Genomic DNA, 16,978 nt, shown 5'->3' with positions numbered 1-16,978 from the left:
TTTTAAATTGCGACACCGCGTCTAAAGAGCGAGCGCTTTTCTAGACTTGCTTTTTTTGATGTTTAAACGTATAGCTTTTGCATCCACTTTGGATACAAAAAGTTATTACAGTAGGTAAACGCGTGAGAAAATCTTTCAACAACTACTTGAGCGCCACCTTTTTGCTTTTGATCAAAACCTTAGCCCTTATGACCCACCCATCGTTATTATTTGCTGCTACTACCACACTTTTGCTCCTTTTTTCTTTTTTCTTTTTTTTTTTTTTTTTCAAATGTATTGCGCGCATCTTTAGGAAATCAGACTTAAAGCAGCGCTTTAGATAAAAATCACCTTTCTAGCCCGATGATGGTGAGCAAAACACTTTATGTGTCAAGCGTCTACTCTAAACACTCAGTTAAACTATGCCTCGCTAAAAAACATTACTTAGAAATCAATTCAATTGCTTTTCATTTCGATTGAAACAAACTGAAACTGGTAAACTAAACCGTTTTTACACACCCCCTCTGCTTATCGCGGTGCAGCGTTCAAGTTCTAGATTGCCTATTAACGTTTAAAACAGATGTGTGGCTATAAAAATAGCCGTTTTTGATTGCTGAGGTGTTCCCCTTTTAACCACCAAAGCCGTACAATGTGCGACCTTGTCTTTTTAATGCGTAGACAACGTCCATAGCGGTGACTGTCTTTCTCTTGGCATGCTCTGTGTATGTTACAGCGTCGCGAATAACGTTTTCCAAAAAGACTTTTAGAACGCCTCGAGTCTCCTCGTAGATAAGTCCAGAGATACGCTTAACACCACCGCGACGAGCTAGACGACGTATGGCGGGCTTTGTGATTCCTTGGATGTTATCACGTAAAATCTTGCGATGACGCTTTGCGCCTCCTTTTCCAAGTCCTTTTCCTCCTTTACCGCGACCAGACATGATTAAAATTGTTTGAAGTTCAATTACTGTCTTTTTGCGTTTCTTTTTGTTTTTATTATGCGCTGGAAGCGCGACTTTTACCCTACATAGATGGAAACATCTTCGTCAAACAACCAATCGCAACGGTCCTTCGTCAAAAAGCCATCTGAACCAAAAAAACAAAAAAAAAAAAAACCAAAACAAACTGCCTTGTTTTTAACGCGCGTTTTCGCATTTAACGCTTTTATCCGTTCGCAAACAGAGCAGAAAAGTTTCTTTTCGGAATTCCACTACGTCGACCTGTCTTTGAAGTGTTTAAAAAAGCAGAAATTGTAGAGGCGAGACAAACGCGCTCTCTTTTCCCGTAGCCAAAAAACACGCCTACGTGGCCTTAATGCCTTATTTTGCATTTGTACTTGAACCAATCAAAGAGCACTTTCTTAGCACCAATCAGAATGCAGCTTTAAGTCGCGGCAAAGTCTAAAAATGTCAACAAAACGCGTTAAATTGAAAAACTTCAAAAGTTCAACTTAAACTGATAAGTGTAAGCGTAACTTACAATGGCCCGCACAAAACAAACAGCTAGAAAATCTACCGGCGGTAAAGCACCGAGAAAGCAGCTGGCAACAAAAGCAGCAAGAAAGAGTGCCCCGGCTACCGGCGGAGTAAAGAAACCCCACAGATACCGACCCGGTACCGTAGCTTTGAGAGAGATCCGAAGATACCAAAAATCGACAGAGCTCCTAATCAGAAAACTACCCTTCCAGCGATTGGTTCGCGAAATAGCTCAAGATTTCAAGACTGACTTGCGTTTCCAAAGCACCGCCGTCATGGCCTTACAAGAAGCTTCAGAAGCCTACTTAGTGGGTCTCTTCGAAGATACCAACTTGTGCGCCATCCATGCAAAGCGTGTCACTATTATGCCAAAAGACATTCAGTTGGCGAGAAGAATCAGAGGAGAGCGAGCTTAAAAAATGGTGCTTCTAAACAAAACGGCTATTTTCATAGCCACAAATCTGTTAAAAACGTTGTCGGCTTAGTGCCTTAAAACAAAACAAAACAAAAAAAAAAAACAACAAACAAACAAACACAAAGTAAACAAGTTCTACGCCTGGAACTTTGTTTTTAGAAAGATGTGTGGCTATGAAAATAGCCGTTTGACAAAAAGCGGGGTAGGTTAGGTTATTTCTTTTCCACTTTTGCGATGGTTTTCTTGGCTGCAGCTTTCTTCTTAGGTGTCGCTTTCACTTTCTTTACTGCGGGCTTTTTAGCAACCGGTTTCTGGGCGCTCTTTTTTGCGGGAGTCACTTTTTTCTTAGGAGTAGCTTTTTTCACTTTCTCTTTTTGTGCGACTTTTTTCACTGACGCAGCTTTCTTTTTTGGCGTGCTCTTCTTTTCAGCAGGCTTCTTTACTTCTTTGGCTTCTTTTTTGTGCTTCTTGGCGACTGCAGCAGGCTTCTTTAACGGTTTGGGCTTAGCTGCAATTCTAAAAGAACCCGACGCGCCAGTTCCTTTCACTTGTACGAGCTCGCCAGCAACCACCATGCGCTTTAAATTAATCTTGACTTGCGAATCGACGTTTTCACCCACCTTGTTGTTGGCCTTGACGTGCTTGGCGATAGCTTGTCTTGACGACCCTTTGCGTTCTTTAAGCGAATTAATAGCATCGACAATCATCGCCTTGTAGGGAGCATGATCAGCAGGCTTTTTAGGCGCAGACTTCTTTGTGGCCTTTTTCGGAGATGCAGCTTCAGTCATTTTTTTTTTGTCGTGTTTCAGAGAAACGTTGCGTTCGTTTTTATAAAACTTCTAGATGTTTAGATGTTTTTATTTTTCAAGCGGAGTTTTATGCGGACTGTCGAGGAGACTTTTTTTTTTTTTTTTTTGCTCCACCGTCAGACTGCAAAGTGTGTTTTCGTGTTGACAGGCAAACCTCCACAGCTCGCGTCTCTCGCTCTCTTAAAGCTTCATTAGTTTTGAAATCTTCTAAAGAATAGTGACGCTTTGTAAATTGCGGCGTTTCGGTGCCACAGCATGTTAGAAGCGAAAGGTATCGCATCAAAACATCGAAAAAATAGTCTTTAAAAGCAATCGAGTGCGCGCATGGCCAAATAACATCAGCGCTACTTACTCTGGACAAAGCAGCTTAATTTCATCAAGAAACTGAACCATATGGCTTCCCAAAAAAGCTTATGCCAATCTCTTCTAAGCATTTGGTACCATACAAACTCAATAGAGGCGAAGGGCACAAACACGCGCGATTGCTGGAATATTTAATGCGTTAGCAACGCGTACTAACGACGATTTTTAGTTCAGACCAATTCTTTTTCTAAACACAGAGACACAACAAAGAACATTCCATGAAAAAGGAACACTATGTTGTGCTTATTCGTGTTCGTTAACAAAAACGATCGAAGGCTAAAACTGCGATAACGCAGTCAACATATATAAAGTCGCGGACACTAGAAAAAAAGGAAAAACTTAGCAACCTGAAAGTTCTGGACATCGTAAAAAAAAAAAATAAATAAAAAATAAAATTCATTATGGAAGGTAACGGTAAAAAAACGTTTGAGGAGATAAGAGAATGAGTGACGAATGCACAATACGGGGTCCATTCGGTTCTTCGTCTTCATAGTCATCGTTCGAGCGAAGCTTGGTGTTTTCTTTACAATTGTGCAGTCTTGGGAAGGCATGCAACTTTTGTTCAAGTTCATAAAGGCAAAACTGAATTAGAATATGGCGATTTTAAAAGATGCTCTACATTTCCGTTTGCTTTTCAAAGTGCAAATTTCGCTTTTGATTTCATGCGCTCATAACTGGCATTTCAAAAATGACACTTTAACACTCGTGAAAAGTGAATTTGGCGGCTTTTGCATGATGCAAAGTTATTAAAATCGCGCGAGGCATCAGTTATAAGGTGTTCACAACCGAAGTTATTGCAGATCAATTCCATCTCTCGTTTTTTCATTTTCAGAAAAGTTCATTTTTCTCCGCTTTATAACATCATAACCATTAGGCTTAGCTGCTTTAGCCTTAGCGAGGTCCTTGACATTAGAAAAGCACCAGTTGGAATTTTATTTTTGCTAAAAATAAAGGCTAACAAATGCAACAGAAATATCTATCTTGCAAGGAACTCGTTCATAATTGAAAAACAAATACAAAGTCAGCTACTTAGTTAGTTAGTTAGTTAGTTAGTTAGTTAGTTAGTTAGTTAGTTAGTTAGTTAGTTAGTTAGTTAGTTAGTTAGTTAGTCTCTCAGTGAGTTAGTTGGTTAGTTAGTTAGTTAGTTAGTTAGTTAGTTAGTTAGTTAGTTAGTTAGTTAGTTAGTTAGTTAGTTAGTCTCTCAGTGAGTTAGTTGGTTAGTTAGTTAGTTAGTTAGTTAGTTAGTTAGTTAGTTAGTTAGTTAGTTAGTTAGTTAGTTAGTCTCTCAGTGAGTTAGTTGGTTAGTTAGTTAGTTAGTTAGTTAGTTAGTTAGTTAGTTAGTTAGTTAGTTAGTTAGTTAGTTAGTTAGTCTCTCAGTGAGTTAGTTGGTTAGTTAGTTAGTTAGTTAGTTAGTTAGTTAGTTAGTTAGTTAGTTAGTTAGTTAGTTAGTTAGTTAGTTAGTTAGTTAGTTAGTTAGTTAGTTAGTTAGTTAGTTAGTTAGTTAGTTAGTTAGTTAGTTAGTTAGTTAGTTAGTTAGTTAGTCAGTTAGTTAGTTAGTTAGTTAGTTAGTTAGTTAGTTAGTTAGTCTCTCAGTGAGTTAGTTGGTTAGTTAGTTAGTTAGTTAGTTAGTTAGTTAGTTAGTTAGTTAGTTAGTTAGTTAGTTAGTTAGTCTCTCAGTGAGTTAGTTGGTTAGTTAGTTAGTTAGTTAGTTAGTTAGTTAGTTAGTTAGTTAGTTAGTTAGTTAGTTAGTTAGTCTCTCAGTGAGTTAGTTGGTTAGTTAGTTAGTTAGTTAGTTAGTTAGTTAGTTAGTTAGTTAGTTAGTTAGTTAGTTAGTTAGTCTCTCAGTGAGTTAGTTGGTTAGTTAGTTAGTTAGTTAGTTAGTTAGTTAGTTAGTTAGTTAGTTAGTTAGTTAGTTAGTTAGTTAGTCTCTCAGTGAGTTAGTTGGTTAGTTAGTTAGTTAGTTAGTTAGTTAGTTAGTTAGTTAGTTAGTTAGTTAGTTAGTTAGTCTCTCAGTGAGTTAGTTGGTTAGTTAGTTAGTTAGTTAGTTAGTTAGTTAGTTAGTTAGTTAGTTAGTTAGTTAGTTAGTTAGTTAGTTAGTTAGTTAGTTAGTTGGTTAGTTAGTTAGTTAGTTAGTCAATCAGTTAGTTAGTTAGTTAGTTAGTTAGTCAGTCAGTTAGTTAGTTAGTCAGTCAGTCAGTTAGTTGGTTAGTCAGTCAGTTAGTTAGTCATTCAGTTAGTTAGTTTGTATCTTAGTTAGTTTGTTAGGTACTAAGTTAGGCAGATACGTGAAAAATGACGATAGATGACGATAAATGAGGACAATAATTAAAATGTAGCTACTTTGTAAAATCTTATTACTTTAACTAAAGTTTTAGTACTTTGTTAAAATAGCATGAGAACTAACGCTACCCCACAAGCTTTTTAAAGTTCTTTTTTAAGGTTTCAGCAACCCATCCGACGTTGCGAGAAACACCTGATAGTTACTGTGAAAAAAGGTATTGGCCAACAACTCGACTGTCGCGTTTTATTCTTTCCGGGGTTTTAGGGACGGGTCATTTAGAAAACAAAATGTAAAAGAACTAGAGCGTCGTAACTTTGTTATATGTTGAGTTTTGTGCCCGTCGCAAGTTTGACGTGTTTTAATTGAAGGAATGTTTAGTTCTAGCTTTACGTTTTTTTCCTTTAATGTAAAATAAAGGGTTGTCTGCGCATGCTGTGATTTTTGTTTCGACTTTGTCAAGTGTTATGACTTTGATCATTTGCTTTATTTCGAAGTGTCTCAAGAGTGTGTCAGCTTGGAGTATGTATGAGTTTTCGACAGCGGACGTCTTTGTCTTTACCCCTCTTGTTTGTTAGACATGACGTGCAATGACCCGTTCACTTCTTTTCGTTGACGTTTTTTTTCGCATTTCAAAAAACTACTGACCAAGAGAACGTGCGCAGAAGAAAAATGACAAGGTAAAACCAACAACAAAAAACCATGCAATTAAGGATTACACACAGACAAACACGCAAGTGTAAAAAACGGAAATTTTTTTTTTTTTTTTTTTTTTTCGTGCTGCCGCTTTTTTGTTTGTTTTTTTTTGTTTTGTTTTGTTTTTGTTGCTGCTGCTGATGCTAATGCCGTCACTGCTGCTTAACCTCGCTCTTTGTTTTTTTCTCCGCTAAATATACTTTTTTGCTGAAATCCTAAGGGAGCTAAATTCTTACGGAGGCGCTTAAATCTTCTTTGTTATTTTCCTACAGCCTATAGATGGTCGCCAATCTGGGCACGTGCGTGTTCACTTTTTATTCAAGTTACGTTGGATCCTTTCAAAACTTGGAATCTTGAACATGCACGTGACCTGTGAGGTAACCGAACTGTTTTTTCTCCCTCAGGTTATAACTTAAAACGTTTCAAAGATGGCGTGTAAACCCCACCATGTATTTTTTTGTAACGGGATGCGTGTGCTCTTTTTATCCCCTAACAGCTTTAAAAAGAGATTTTGAACCCCCCTCCCCTCCCTTCCTTACACACACACACACACACACACACACACACACACACACACACTTCTTTATATTCTCCTTAGTGTGTTTAAGCTCATGCCGTCATGTTTTTAACAGATGTGTGGCTATGAAAATAGCCTTTATTTTTTATCTTGTGTTCAGAGTACCGTTTATTTGGCTGCTGGTTTTGGAACCTTTTCGTTCTTCTTGGGAAGCAAAACGGCTTGTATGTTTGGCAGCACACCGCCACTGGCTATAGTAACACCTGACAACAACTTGTTCAACTCTTCGTCATTGCGAACAGCTAACTGTAAGTGTCGAGGAATGATTCTAGCTTTCTTATTGTCACGAGCAGCGTTACCGGCCAACTCCAAAATTTCGGCGGAGAGATACTCCAAAACAGCAGCTAAATAGACAGGTGCGCCTGAACCGATGCGATTGGCGTAGTGTCCTTTGCGCAAAAATCGGTGAACACGACCGACTGGAAACTGAAGTCCGGCTCTGAACGATCGAGTCTTTGCCTTGGCTTTAGCTTTTCCTCCTTTTCCACGTCCTGACATTTTAATTTCTTACACTGAGAAACAACGAGAGACAACCTAGAGATATTTGTGCGCGCTTTGAAATCAACTTACAAAATTCCTTTTTCTTATCAAAAACATTTGGTCTCGAACTGCACTTTTTTTAACGAATAGAAAAACTCGTCAAACAATGCGCAAATTAGTTAATCTTTGAAGAACCAATGAGCTTGCGAGAAACAGAAATGTTCTCGAATTGGAGACCACAACTGCGCTTTATATAGGAAGTGATTCGGTTGCTTGTAATTTCAAATTTCAATTCTCTAAAACTCGTCGACATGTCTGACGCTCCAAAGGCCGGAGGAAAACAAGCGCCCAAGGTGGCCAAAAAGGGGGAAAAACGCGCTGGTAAGAAAGGCGGCAAGATCGCTGGTACTGGAGACAAAAAGCGCAAGAGAAAGAGGCGAGAATCCTACGCCATTTACATTTACAACGTCTTGAAGCAAGTTCACCCTGATGTTGGTGTTTCTTCCAAAGCGATGAGCATCATGAATTCTTTCGTCAACGACATTTTTGAAAGAATCGCTTCAGAAGCTTCACGACTAGCCCTCCAAAACAAGAAATCAACCATCTCTTCGCGTGAAATTCAAACAGCTGTGCGCCTCTTACTTCCCGGTGAGTTGGCCAAACACGCAGTGAGCGAAGGCACCAAGGCTGTTACTAAGTACACCAGCAGTAAATAGATGGAGCGCTATCTAAACGGCTATTTTCATAGCCACACATCTTGTAAAAGCATTGTACGCATTAGAACGCCTTAAATTGTAGTAGAGAGAAAGTACTTAAAATGCAATAGCTAGGCAGCCATTGTTTGCTCGTTTTAAATTGCGACACCGCGTCTAAAGAGCGAGCGCTTTTCTAGACTTGCTTTTTTTGATGTTTAAACGTATAGCTTTTGCATCCACTTTGGATACAAAAAGTTATTACAGTAGGTAAACGCGTGAGAAAATCTTTCAACAACTACTTGAGCGCCACCTTTTTGCTTTTGATCAAAACCTTAGCCCTTATGACCCACCCATCGTTATTATTTGCTGCTACTACCACACTTTTGCTCCTTTTTTCTTTTTTCTTTTTTTTTTTTTTTTTCAAATGTATTGCGCGCATCTTTAGGAAATCAGACTTAAAGCAGCGCTTTAGATAAAAATCACCTTTCTAGCCCGATGATGGTGAGCAAAACACTTTATGTGTCAAGCGTCTACTCTAAACACTCAGTTAAACTATGCCTCGCTAAAAAACATTACTTAGAAATCAATTCAATTGCTTTTCATTTCGATTGAAACAAACTGAAACTGGTAAACTAAACCGTTTTTACACACCCCCTCTGCTTATCGCGGTGCAGCGTTCAAGTTCTAGATTGCCTATTAACGTTTAAAACAGATGTGTGGCTATAAAAATAGCCGTTTTTGATTGCTGAGGTGTTCCCCTTTTAACCACCAAAGCCGTACAATGTGCGACCTTGTCTTTTTAATGCGTAGACAACGTCCATAGCGGTGACTGTCTTTCTCTTGGCATGCTCTGTGTATGTTACAGCGTCGCGAATAACGTTTTCCAAAAAGACTTTTAGAACGCCTCGAGTCTCCTCGTAGATAAGTCCAGAGATACGCTTAACACCACCGCGACGAGCTAGACGACGTATGGCGGGCTTTGTGATTCCTTGGATGTTATCACGTAAAATCTTGCGATGACGCTTTGCGCCTCCTTTTCCAAGTCCTTTTCCTCCTTTACCGCGACCAGACATGATTAAAATTGTTTGAAGTTCAATTACTGTCTTTTTGCGTTTCTTTTTGTTTTTATTATGCGCTGGAAGCGCGACTTTTACCCTACATAGATGGAAACATCTTCGTCAAACAACCAATCGCAACGGTCCTTCGTCAAAAAGCCATCTGAACCAAAAAAACAAAAAAAAAAAAAACCAAAACAAACTGCCTTGTTTTTAACGCGCGTTTTCGCATTTAACGCTTTTATCCGTTCGCAAACAGAGCAGAAAAGTTTCTTTTCGGAATTCCACTACGTCGACCTGTCTTTGAAGTGTTTAAAAAAGCAGAAATTGTAGAGGCGAGACAAACGCGCTCTCTTTTCCCGTAGCCAAAAAACACGCCTACGTGGCCTTAATGCCTTATTTTGCATTTGTACTTGAACCAATCAAAGAGCACTTTCTTAGCACCAATCAGAATGCAGCTTTAAGTCGCGGCAAAGTCTAAAAATGTCAACAAAACGCGTTAAATTGAAAAACTTCAAAAGTTCAACTTAAACTGATAAGTGTAAGCGTAACTTACAATGGCCCGCACAAAACAAACAGCTAGAAAATCTACCGGCGGTAAAGCACCGAGAAAGCAGCTGGCAACAAAAGCAGCAAGAAAGAGTGCCCCGGCTACCGGCGGAGTAAAGAAACCCCACAGATACCGACCCGGTACCGTAGCTTTGAGAGAGATCCGAAGATACCAAAAATCGACAGAGCTCCTAATCAGAAAACTACCCTTCCAGCGATTGGTTCGCGAAATAGCTCAAGATTTCAAGACTGACTTGCGTTTCCAAAGCACCGCCGTCATGGCCTTACAAGAAGCTTCAGAAGCCTACTTAGTGGGTCTCTTCGAAGATACCAACTTGTGCGCCATCCATGCAAAGCGTGTCACTATTATGCCAAAAGACATTCAGTTGGCGAGAAGAATCAGAGGAGAGCGAGCTTAAAAAATGGTGCTTCTAAACAAAACGGCTATTTTCATAGCCACAAATCTGTTAAAAACGTTGTCGGCTTAGTGCCTTAAAACAAAACAAAACAAAAAAAAAAAACAACAAACAAACAAACACAAAGTAAACAAGTTCTACGCCTGGAACTTTGTTTTTAGAAAGATGTGTGGCTATGAAAATAGCCGTTTGACAAAAAGCGGGGTAGGTTAGGTTATTTCTTTTCCACTTTTGCGATGGTTTTCTTGGCTGCAGCTTTCTTCTTAGGTGTCGCTTTCACTTTCTTTACTGCGGGCTTTTTAGCAACCGGTTTCTGGGCGCTCTTTTTTGCGGGAGTCACTTTTTTCTTAGGAGTAGCTTTTTTCACTTTCTCTTTTTGTGCGACTTTTTTCACTGACGCAGCTTTCTTTTTTGGCGTGCTCTTCTTTTCAGCAGGCTTCTTTACTTCTTTGGCTTCTTTTTTGTGCTTCTTGGCGACTGCAGCAGGCTTCTTTAACGGTTTGGGCTTAGCTGCAATTCTAAAAGAACCCGACGCGCCAGTTCCTTTCACTTGTACGAGCTCGCCAGCAACCACCATGCGCTTTAAATTAATCTTGACTTGCGAATCGACGTTTTCACCCACCTTGTTGTTGGCCTTGACGTGCTTGGCGATAGCTTGTCTTGACGACCCTTTGCGTTCTTTAAGCGAATTAATAGCATCGACAATCATCGCCTTGTAGGGAGCATGATCAGCAGGCTTTTTAGGCGCAGACTTCTTTGTGGCCTTTTTCGGAGATGCAGCTTCAGTCATTTTTTTTTTGTCGTGTTTCAGAGAAACGTTGCGTTCGTTTTTATAAAACTTCTAGATGTTTAGATGTTTTTATTTTTCAAGCGGAGTTTTATGCGGACTGTCGAGGAGACTTTTTTTTTTTTTTTTTTGCTCCACCGTCAGACTGCAAAGTGTGTTTTCGTGTTGACAGGCAAACCTCCACAGCTCGCGTCTCTCGCTCTCTTAAAGCTTCATTAGTTTTGAAATCTTCTAAAGAATAGTGACGCTTTGTAAATTGCGGCGTTTCGGTGCCACAGCATGTTAGAAGCGAAAGGTATCGCATCAAAACATCGAAAAAATAGTCTTTAAAAGCAATCGAGTGCGCGCATGGCCAAATAACATCAGCGCTACTTACTCTGGACAAAGCAGCTTAATTTCATCAAGAAACTGAACCATATGGCTTCCCAAAAAAGCTTATGCCAATCTCTTCTAAGCATTTGGTACCATACAAACTCAATAGAGGCGAAGGGCACAAACACGCGCGATTGCTGGAATATTTAATGCGTTAGCAACGCGTACTAACGACGATTTTTAGTTCAGACCAATTCTTTTTCTAAACACAGAGACACAACAAAGAACATTCCATGAAAAAGGAACACTATGTTGTGCTTATTCGTGTTCGTTAACAAAAACGATCGAAGGCTAAAACTGCGATAACGCAGTCAACATATATAAAGTCGCGGACACTAGAAAAAAAGGAAAAACTTAGCAACCTGAAAGTTCTGGACATCGTAAAAAAAAAAAATAAATAAAAAATAAAATTCATTATGGAAGGTAACGGTAAAAAAACGTTTGAGGAGATAAGAGAATGAGTGACGAATGCACAATACGGGGTCCATTCGGTTCTTCGTCTTCATAGTCATCGTTCGAGCGAAGCTTGGTGTTTTCTTTACAATTGTGCAGTCTTGGGAAGGCATGCAACTTTTGTTCAAGTTCATAAAGGCAAAACTGAATTAGAATATGGCGATTTTAAAAGATGCTCTACATTTCCGTTTGCTTTTCAAAGTGCAAATTTCGCTTTTGATTTCATGCGCTCATAACTGGCATTTCAAAAATGACACTTTAACACTCGTGAAAAGTGAATTTGGCGGCTTTTGCATGATGCAAAGTTATTAAAATCGCGCGAGGCATCAGTTATAAGGTGTTCACAACCGAAGTTATTGCAGATCAATTCCATCTCTCGTTTTTTCATTTTCAGAAAAGTTCATTTTTCTCCGCTTTATAACATCATAACCATTAGGCTTAGCTGCTTTAGCCTTAGCGAGGTCCTTGACATTAGAAAAGCACCAGTTGGAATTTTATTTTTGCTAAAAATAAAGGCTAACAAATGCAACAGAAATATCTATCTTGCAAGGAACTCGTTCATAATTGAAAAACAAATACAAAGTCAGCTACTTAGTTAGTTAGTTAGTTAGTTAGTTAGTTAGTTAGTTAGTTAGTTAGTTAGTTAGTTAGTTAGTTAGTTAGTTAGTTAGTCTCTCAGTGAGTTAGTTGGTTAGTTAGTTAGTTAGTTAGTTAGTTAGTTAGTTAGTTAGTTAGTTAGTTAGTTAGTTAGTTAGTTAGTCTCTCAGTGAGTTAGTTGGTTAGTTAGTTAGTTAGTTAGTTAGTTAGTTAGTTAGTTAGTTAGTTAGTTAGTTAGTTAGTTAGTCTCTCAGTGAGTTAGTTGGTTAGTTAGTTAGTTAGTTAGTTAGTTAGTTAGTTAGTTAGTTAGTTAGTTAGTTAGTTAGTTAGTTAGTCTCTCAGTGAGTTAGTTGGTTAGTTAGTTAGTTAGTTAGTTAGTTAGTTAGTTAGTTAGTTAGTTAGTTAGTTAGTTAGTTAGTTAGTTAGTTAGTTAGTTAGTTAGTTAGTTAGTTAGTTAGTTAGTTAGTTAGTTAGTTAGTTAGTCTCTCAGTGAGTTAGTTGGTTAGTTAGTTAGTTAGTTAGTTAGTTAGTTAGTTAGTTAGTTAGTTAGTTAGTTAGTTAGTTAGTCTCTCAGTGAGTTAGTTGGTTAGTTAGTTAGTTAGTTAGTTAGTTAGTTAGTTAGTTAGTTAGTTAGTTAGTTAGTTAGTTAGTCTCTCAGTGAGTTAGTTGGTTAGTTAGTTAGTTAGTTAGTTAGTTAGTTAGTTAGTTAGTTAGTTAGTTAGTTAGTTAGTTAGTCTCTCAGTGAGTTAGTTGGTTAGTTAGTTAGTTAGTTAGTTAGTTAGTTAGTTAGTTAGTCTCTCAGTGAGTTAGTTGGTTAGTTAGTTAGTTAGTTAGTTAGTTAGTTAGTTAGTTAGTTAGTTAGTTAGTTAGTTAGTTAGTTAGTTAGTTAGTTAGTTAGTTAGTTAGTTGGTTAGTTAGTTAGTTAGTTAGTCAATCAGTTAGTTAGTTAGTTAGTTAGTTAGTCAGTCAGTTAGTTAGTTAGTCAGTCAGTCAGTTAGTTGGTTAGTCAGTCAGTTAGTTAGTCATTCAGTTAGTTAGTTTGTATCTTAGTTAGTTTGTTAGGTACTAAGTTAGGCAGATACGTGAAAAATGACGATAGATGACGATAAATGAGGACAATAATTAAAATGTAGCTACTTTGTAAAATCTTATTACTTTAACTAAAGTTTTAGTACTTTGTTAAAATAGCATGAGAACTAACGCTACCCCACAAGCTTTTTAAAGTTCTTTTTTAAGGTTTCAGCAACCCATCCGACGTTGCGAGAAACACCTGATAGTTACTGTGAAAAAAGGTATTGGCCAACAACTCGACTGTCGCGTTTTATTCTTTCCGGGGTTTTAGGGACGGGTCATTTAGAAAACAAAATGTAAAAGAACTAGAGCGTCGTAACTTTGTTATATGTTGAGTTTTGTGCCCGTCGCAAGTTTGACGTGTTTTAATTGAAGGAATGTTTAGTTCTAGCTTTACGTTTTTTTCCTTTAATGTAAAATAAAGGGTTGTCTGCGCATGCTGTGATTTTTGTTTCGACTTTGTCAAGTGTTATGACTTTGATCATTTGCTTTATTTCGAAGTGTCTCAAGAGTGTGTCAGCTTGGAGTATGTATGAGTTTTCGACAGCGGACGTCTTTGTCTTTACCCCTCTTGTTTGTTAGACATGACGTGCAATGACCCGTTCACTTCTTTTCGTTGACGTTTTTTTTCGCATTTCAAAAAACTACTGACCAAGAGAACGTGCGCAGAAGAAAAATGACAAGGTAAAACCAACAACAAAAAACCATGCAATTAAGGATTACACACAGACAAACACGCAAGTGTAAAAAACGGAAATTTTTTTTTTTTTTTTTTTTTTTCGTGCTGCCGCTTTTTTGTTTGTTTTTTTTTGTTTTGTTTTGTTTTTGTTGCTGCTGCTGATGCTAATGCCGTCACTGCTGCTTAACCTCGCTCTTTGTTTTTTTCTCCGCTAAATATACTTTTTTGCTGAAATCCTAAGGGAGCTAAATTCTTACGGAGGCGCTTAAATCTTCTTTGTTATTTTCCTACAGCCTATAGATGGTCGCCAATCTGGGCACGTGCGTGTTCACTTTTTATTCAAGTTACGTTGGATCCTTTCAAAACTTGGAATCTTGAACATGCACGTGACCTGTGAGGTAACCGAACTGTTTTTTCTCCCTCAGGTTATAACTTAAAACGTTTCAAAGATGGCGTGTAAACCCCACCATGTATTTTTTTGTAACGGGATGCGTGTGCTCTTTTTATCCCCTAACAGCTTTAAAAAGAGATTTTGAACCCCCCTCCCCTCCCTTCCTTACACACACACACACACACACACACACACACACACACTTCTTTATATTCTCCTTAGTGTGTTTAAGCTCATGCCGTCATGTTTTTAACAGATGTGTGGCTATGAAAATAGCCTTTATTTTTTATCTTGTGTTCAGAGTACCGTTTATTTGGCTGCTGGTTTTGGAACCTTTTCGTTCTTCTTGGGAAGCAAAACGGCTTGTATGTTTGGCAGCACACCGCCACTGGCTATAGTAACACCTGACAACAACTTGTTCAACTCTTCGTCATTGCGAACAGCTAACTGTAAGTGTCGAGGAATGATTCTAGCTTTCTTATTGTCACGAGCAGCGTTACCGGCCAACTCCAAAATTTCGGCGGAGAGATACTCCAAAACAGCAGCTAAATAGACAGGTGCGCCTGAACCGATGCGATTGGCGTAGTGTCCTTTGCGCAAAAATCGGTGAACACGACCGACTGGAAACTGAAGTCCGGCTCTGAACGATCGAGTCTTTGCCTTGGCTTTAGCTTTTCCTCCTTTTCCACGTCCTGACATTTTAATTTCTTACACTGAGAAACAACGAGAGACAACCTAGAGATATTTGTGCGCGCTTTGAAATCAACTTACAAAATTCCTTTTTCTTATCAAAAACATTTGGTCTCGAACTGCACTTTTTTTAACGAATAGAAAAACTCGTCAAACAATGCGCAAATTAGTTAATCTTTGAAGAACCAATGAGCTTGCGAGAAACAGAAATGTTCTCGAATTGGAGACCACAACTGCGCTTTATATAGGAAGTGATTCGGTTGCTTGTAATTTCAAATTTCAATTCTCTAAAACTCGTCGACATGTCTGACGCTCCAAAGGCCGGAGGAAAACAAGCGCCCAAGGTGGCCAAAAAGGGGGAAAAACGCGCTGGTAAGAAAGGCGGCAAGATCGCTGGTACTGGAGACAAAAAGCGCAAGAGAAAGAGGCGAGAATCCTACGCCATTTACATTTACAACGTCTTGAAGCAAGTTCACCCTGATGTTGGTGTTTCTTCCAAAGCGATGAGCATCATGAATTCTTTCGTCAACGACATTTTTGAAAGAATCGCTTCAGAAGCTTCACGACTAGCCCTCCAAAACAAGAAATCAACCATCTCTTCGCGTGAAATTCAAACAGCTGTGCGCCTCTTACTTCCCGGTGAGTTGGCCAAACACGCAGTGAGCGAAGGCACCAAGGCTGTTACTAAGTACACCAGCAGTAAATAGATGGAGCGCTATCTAAACGGCTATTTTCATAGCCACACATCTTGTAAAAGCATTGTACGCATTAGAACGCCTTAAATTGTAGTAGAGAGAAAGTACTTAAAATGCAATAGCTAGGCAGCCATTGTTTGCTCGTTTTAAATTGCGACACCGCGTCTAAAGAGCGAGCGCTTTTCTAGACTTGCTTTTTTTGATGTTTAAACGTATAGCTTTTGCATCCACTTTGGATACAAAAAGTTATTACAGTAGGTAAACGCGTGAGAAAATCTTTCAACAACTACTTGAGCGCCACCTTTTTGCTTTTGATCAAAACCTTAGCCCTTATGACCCACCCATCGTTATTATTTGCTGCTACTACCACACTTTTGCTCCTTTTTTCTTTTTTCTTTTTTTTTTTTTTTTTCAAATGTATTGCGCGCATCTTTAGGAAATCAGACTTAAAGCAGCGCTTTAGATAAAAATCACCTTTCTAGCCCGATGATGGTGAGCAAAACACTTTATGTGTCAAGCGTCTACTCTAAACACTCAGTTAAACTATGCCTCGCTAAAAAACATTACTTAGAAATCAATTCAATTGCTTTTCATTTCGATTGAAACAAACTGAAACTGGTAAACTAAACCGTTTTTACACACCCCCTCTGCTTATCGCGGTGCAGCGTTCAAGTTCTAGATTGCCTATTAACGTTTAAAACAGATGTGTGGCTATAAAAATAGCCGTTTTTGATTGCTGAGGTGTTCCCCTTTTAACCACCAAAGCCGTACAATGTGCGACCTTGTCTTTTTAATGCGTAGACAACGTCCATAGCGGTGACTGTCTTTCTCTTGGCATGCTCTGTGTATGTTACAGCGTCGCGAATAACGTTTTCCAAAAAGACTTTTAGAACGCCTCGAGTCTCCTCGTAGATAAGTCCAGAGATACGCTTAACACCACCGCGACGAGCTAGACGACGTATGGCGGGCTTTGTGATTCCTTGGATGTTATCACGTAAAATCTTGCGATGACGCTTTGCGCCTCCTTTTCCAAGTCCTTTTCCTCCTTTACCGCGACCAGACATGATTAAAATTGTTTGAAGTTCAATTACTGTCTTTTTGCGTTTCTTTTTGTTTTTATTATGCGCTGGAAGCGCGACTTTTACCCTACATAGATGGAAACATCTTCGTCAAACAACCAATCGCAACGGTCCTTCGTCAAAAAGCCATCTGAACCAAAAAAACAAAAAAAAAAAAAACCAAAACAAACTGCCTTGTTTTTAACGCGCGTTTTCGCATTTAACGCTTTTATCCGTTCGCAAACAGAGCAGAAAAGTTTCTTTTCGGAATTCCACTACGTCGACCTGTCTTTGAAGTGTTTAAAAAAGCAGAAATTGTAGAGGCGAGACAAACGCGCTCTCTTTTCCCGTAGCCAAAAAACACGCCTACGTGGCCTTAATGCCTTATTTTGCATTTG

At 38.8% G+C, this 16,978-nt stretch overlaps 4 protein-coding genes and 2 pseudogenes across 4 annotated transcripts; 4 read left to right on the top strand and 2 right to left on the bottom strand.

Annotated features, from left to right (window-relative positions):
- Positions 1–1,459: 1,459 nt before the first annotated feature.
- On the top strand, positions 1,460–1,870 carry LOC149887872 (histone H3). The gene has a single exon (XM_090088942.1). The coding sequence runs from the start codon at positions 1,460–1,462 to the stop codon at positions 1,868–1,870; it is 411 nt and encodes a 136-aa protein (XP_089945068.1).
- A 4,830-nt stretch (positions 1,871–6,700) lies between these two features.
- On the bottom strand, positions 6,701–7,090 carry LOC149887871 (histone H2A, orphon). The gene has a single exon (XM_090088941.1). It carries the CDS (start codon positions 7,088–7,090, stop codon positions 6,701–6,703), a length of 390 nt encoding a protein of 129 aa, XP_089945067.1.
- A 293-nt stretch (positions 7,091–7,383) lies between these two features.
- On the top strand, positions 7,384–7,788 carry LOC149887870 (late histone H2B.L4 pseudogene; annotated as a pseudogene).
- A 1,591-nt stretch (positions 7,789–9,379) lies between these two features.
- On the top strand, positions 9,380–9,790 carry LOC149887869 (histone H3). Its single transcript, XM_090088940.1, has one exon. It carries the CDS (start codon positions 9,380–9,382, stop codon positions 9,788–9,790), a length of 411 nt encoding a protein of 136 aa, XP_089945066.1.
- A 4,656-nt stretch (positions 9,791–14,446) lies between these two features.
- Positions 14,447–14,836, bottom strand: LOC149887868 (histone H2A, orphon). The gene has a single exon (XM_090088939.1). The coding sequence runs from the start codon at positions 14,834–14,836 to the stop codon at positions 14,447–14,449; it is 390 nt and encodes a 129-aa protein (XP_089945065.1).
- A 293-nt stretch (positions 14,837–15,129) lies between these two features.
- Positions 15,130–15,534, top strand: LOC149887867 (late histone H2B.L4 pseudogene; annotated as a pseudogene).
- The last annotated feature ends 1,444 nt before the right edge of the window (positions 15,535–16,978 follow it).

This window comes from Hydra viridissima, unplaced genomic scaffold (assembly GCF_058129835.1).
Source record: "Hydra viridissima isolate aposymbiotic clone 2 unplaced genomic scaffold, HvirCarnegie_v1 scaffold_5, whole genome shotgun sequence".
Classification (NCBI taxonomy): Eukaryota; Metazoa; Cnidaria; class Hydrozoa; order Anthoathecata; family Hydridae; genus Hydra; species Hydra viridissima.
This window is presented reverse-complemented; position numbering and strand designations above follow the sequence as displayed.

What these genes read in the sequence shown, in the direction of transcription:
- LOC149887869 (XM_090088940.1), top strand. Translation starts at nt 9,380, where the DNA reads ATGGCCCGCACAAAACAAACAGCTAGAAAATCTACCGGCGGTAAAGCA.
- LOC149887872 (XM_090088942.1), top strand. Translation starts at nt 1,460, where the DNA reads ATGGCCCGCACAAAACAAACAGCTAGAAAATCTACCGGCGGTAAAGCA.
- LOC149887868 (XM_090088939.1), bottom strand. Translation starts at nt 14,836, where the DNA reads ATGTCAGGACGTGGAAAAGGAGGAAAAGCTAAAGCCAAGGCAAAGACT.
- LOC149887871 (XM_090088941.1), bottom strand. Translation starts at nt 7,090, where the DNA reads ATGTCAGGACGTGGAAAAGGAGGAAAAGCTAAAGCCAAGGCAAAGACT.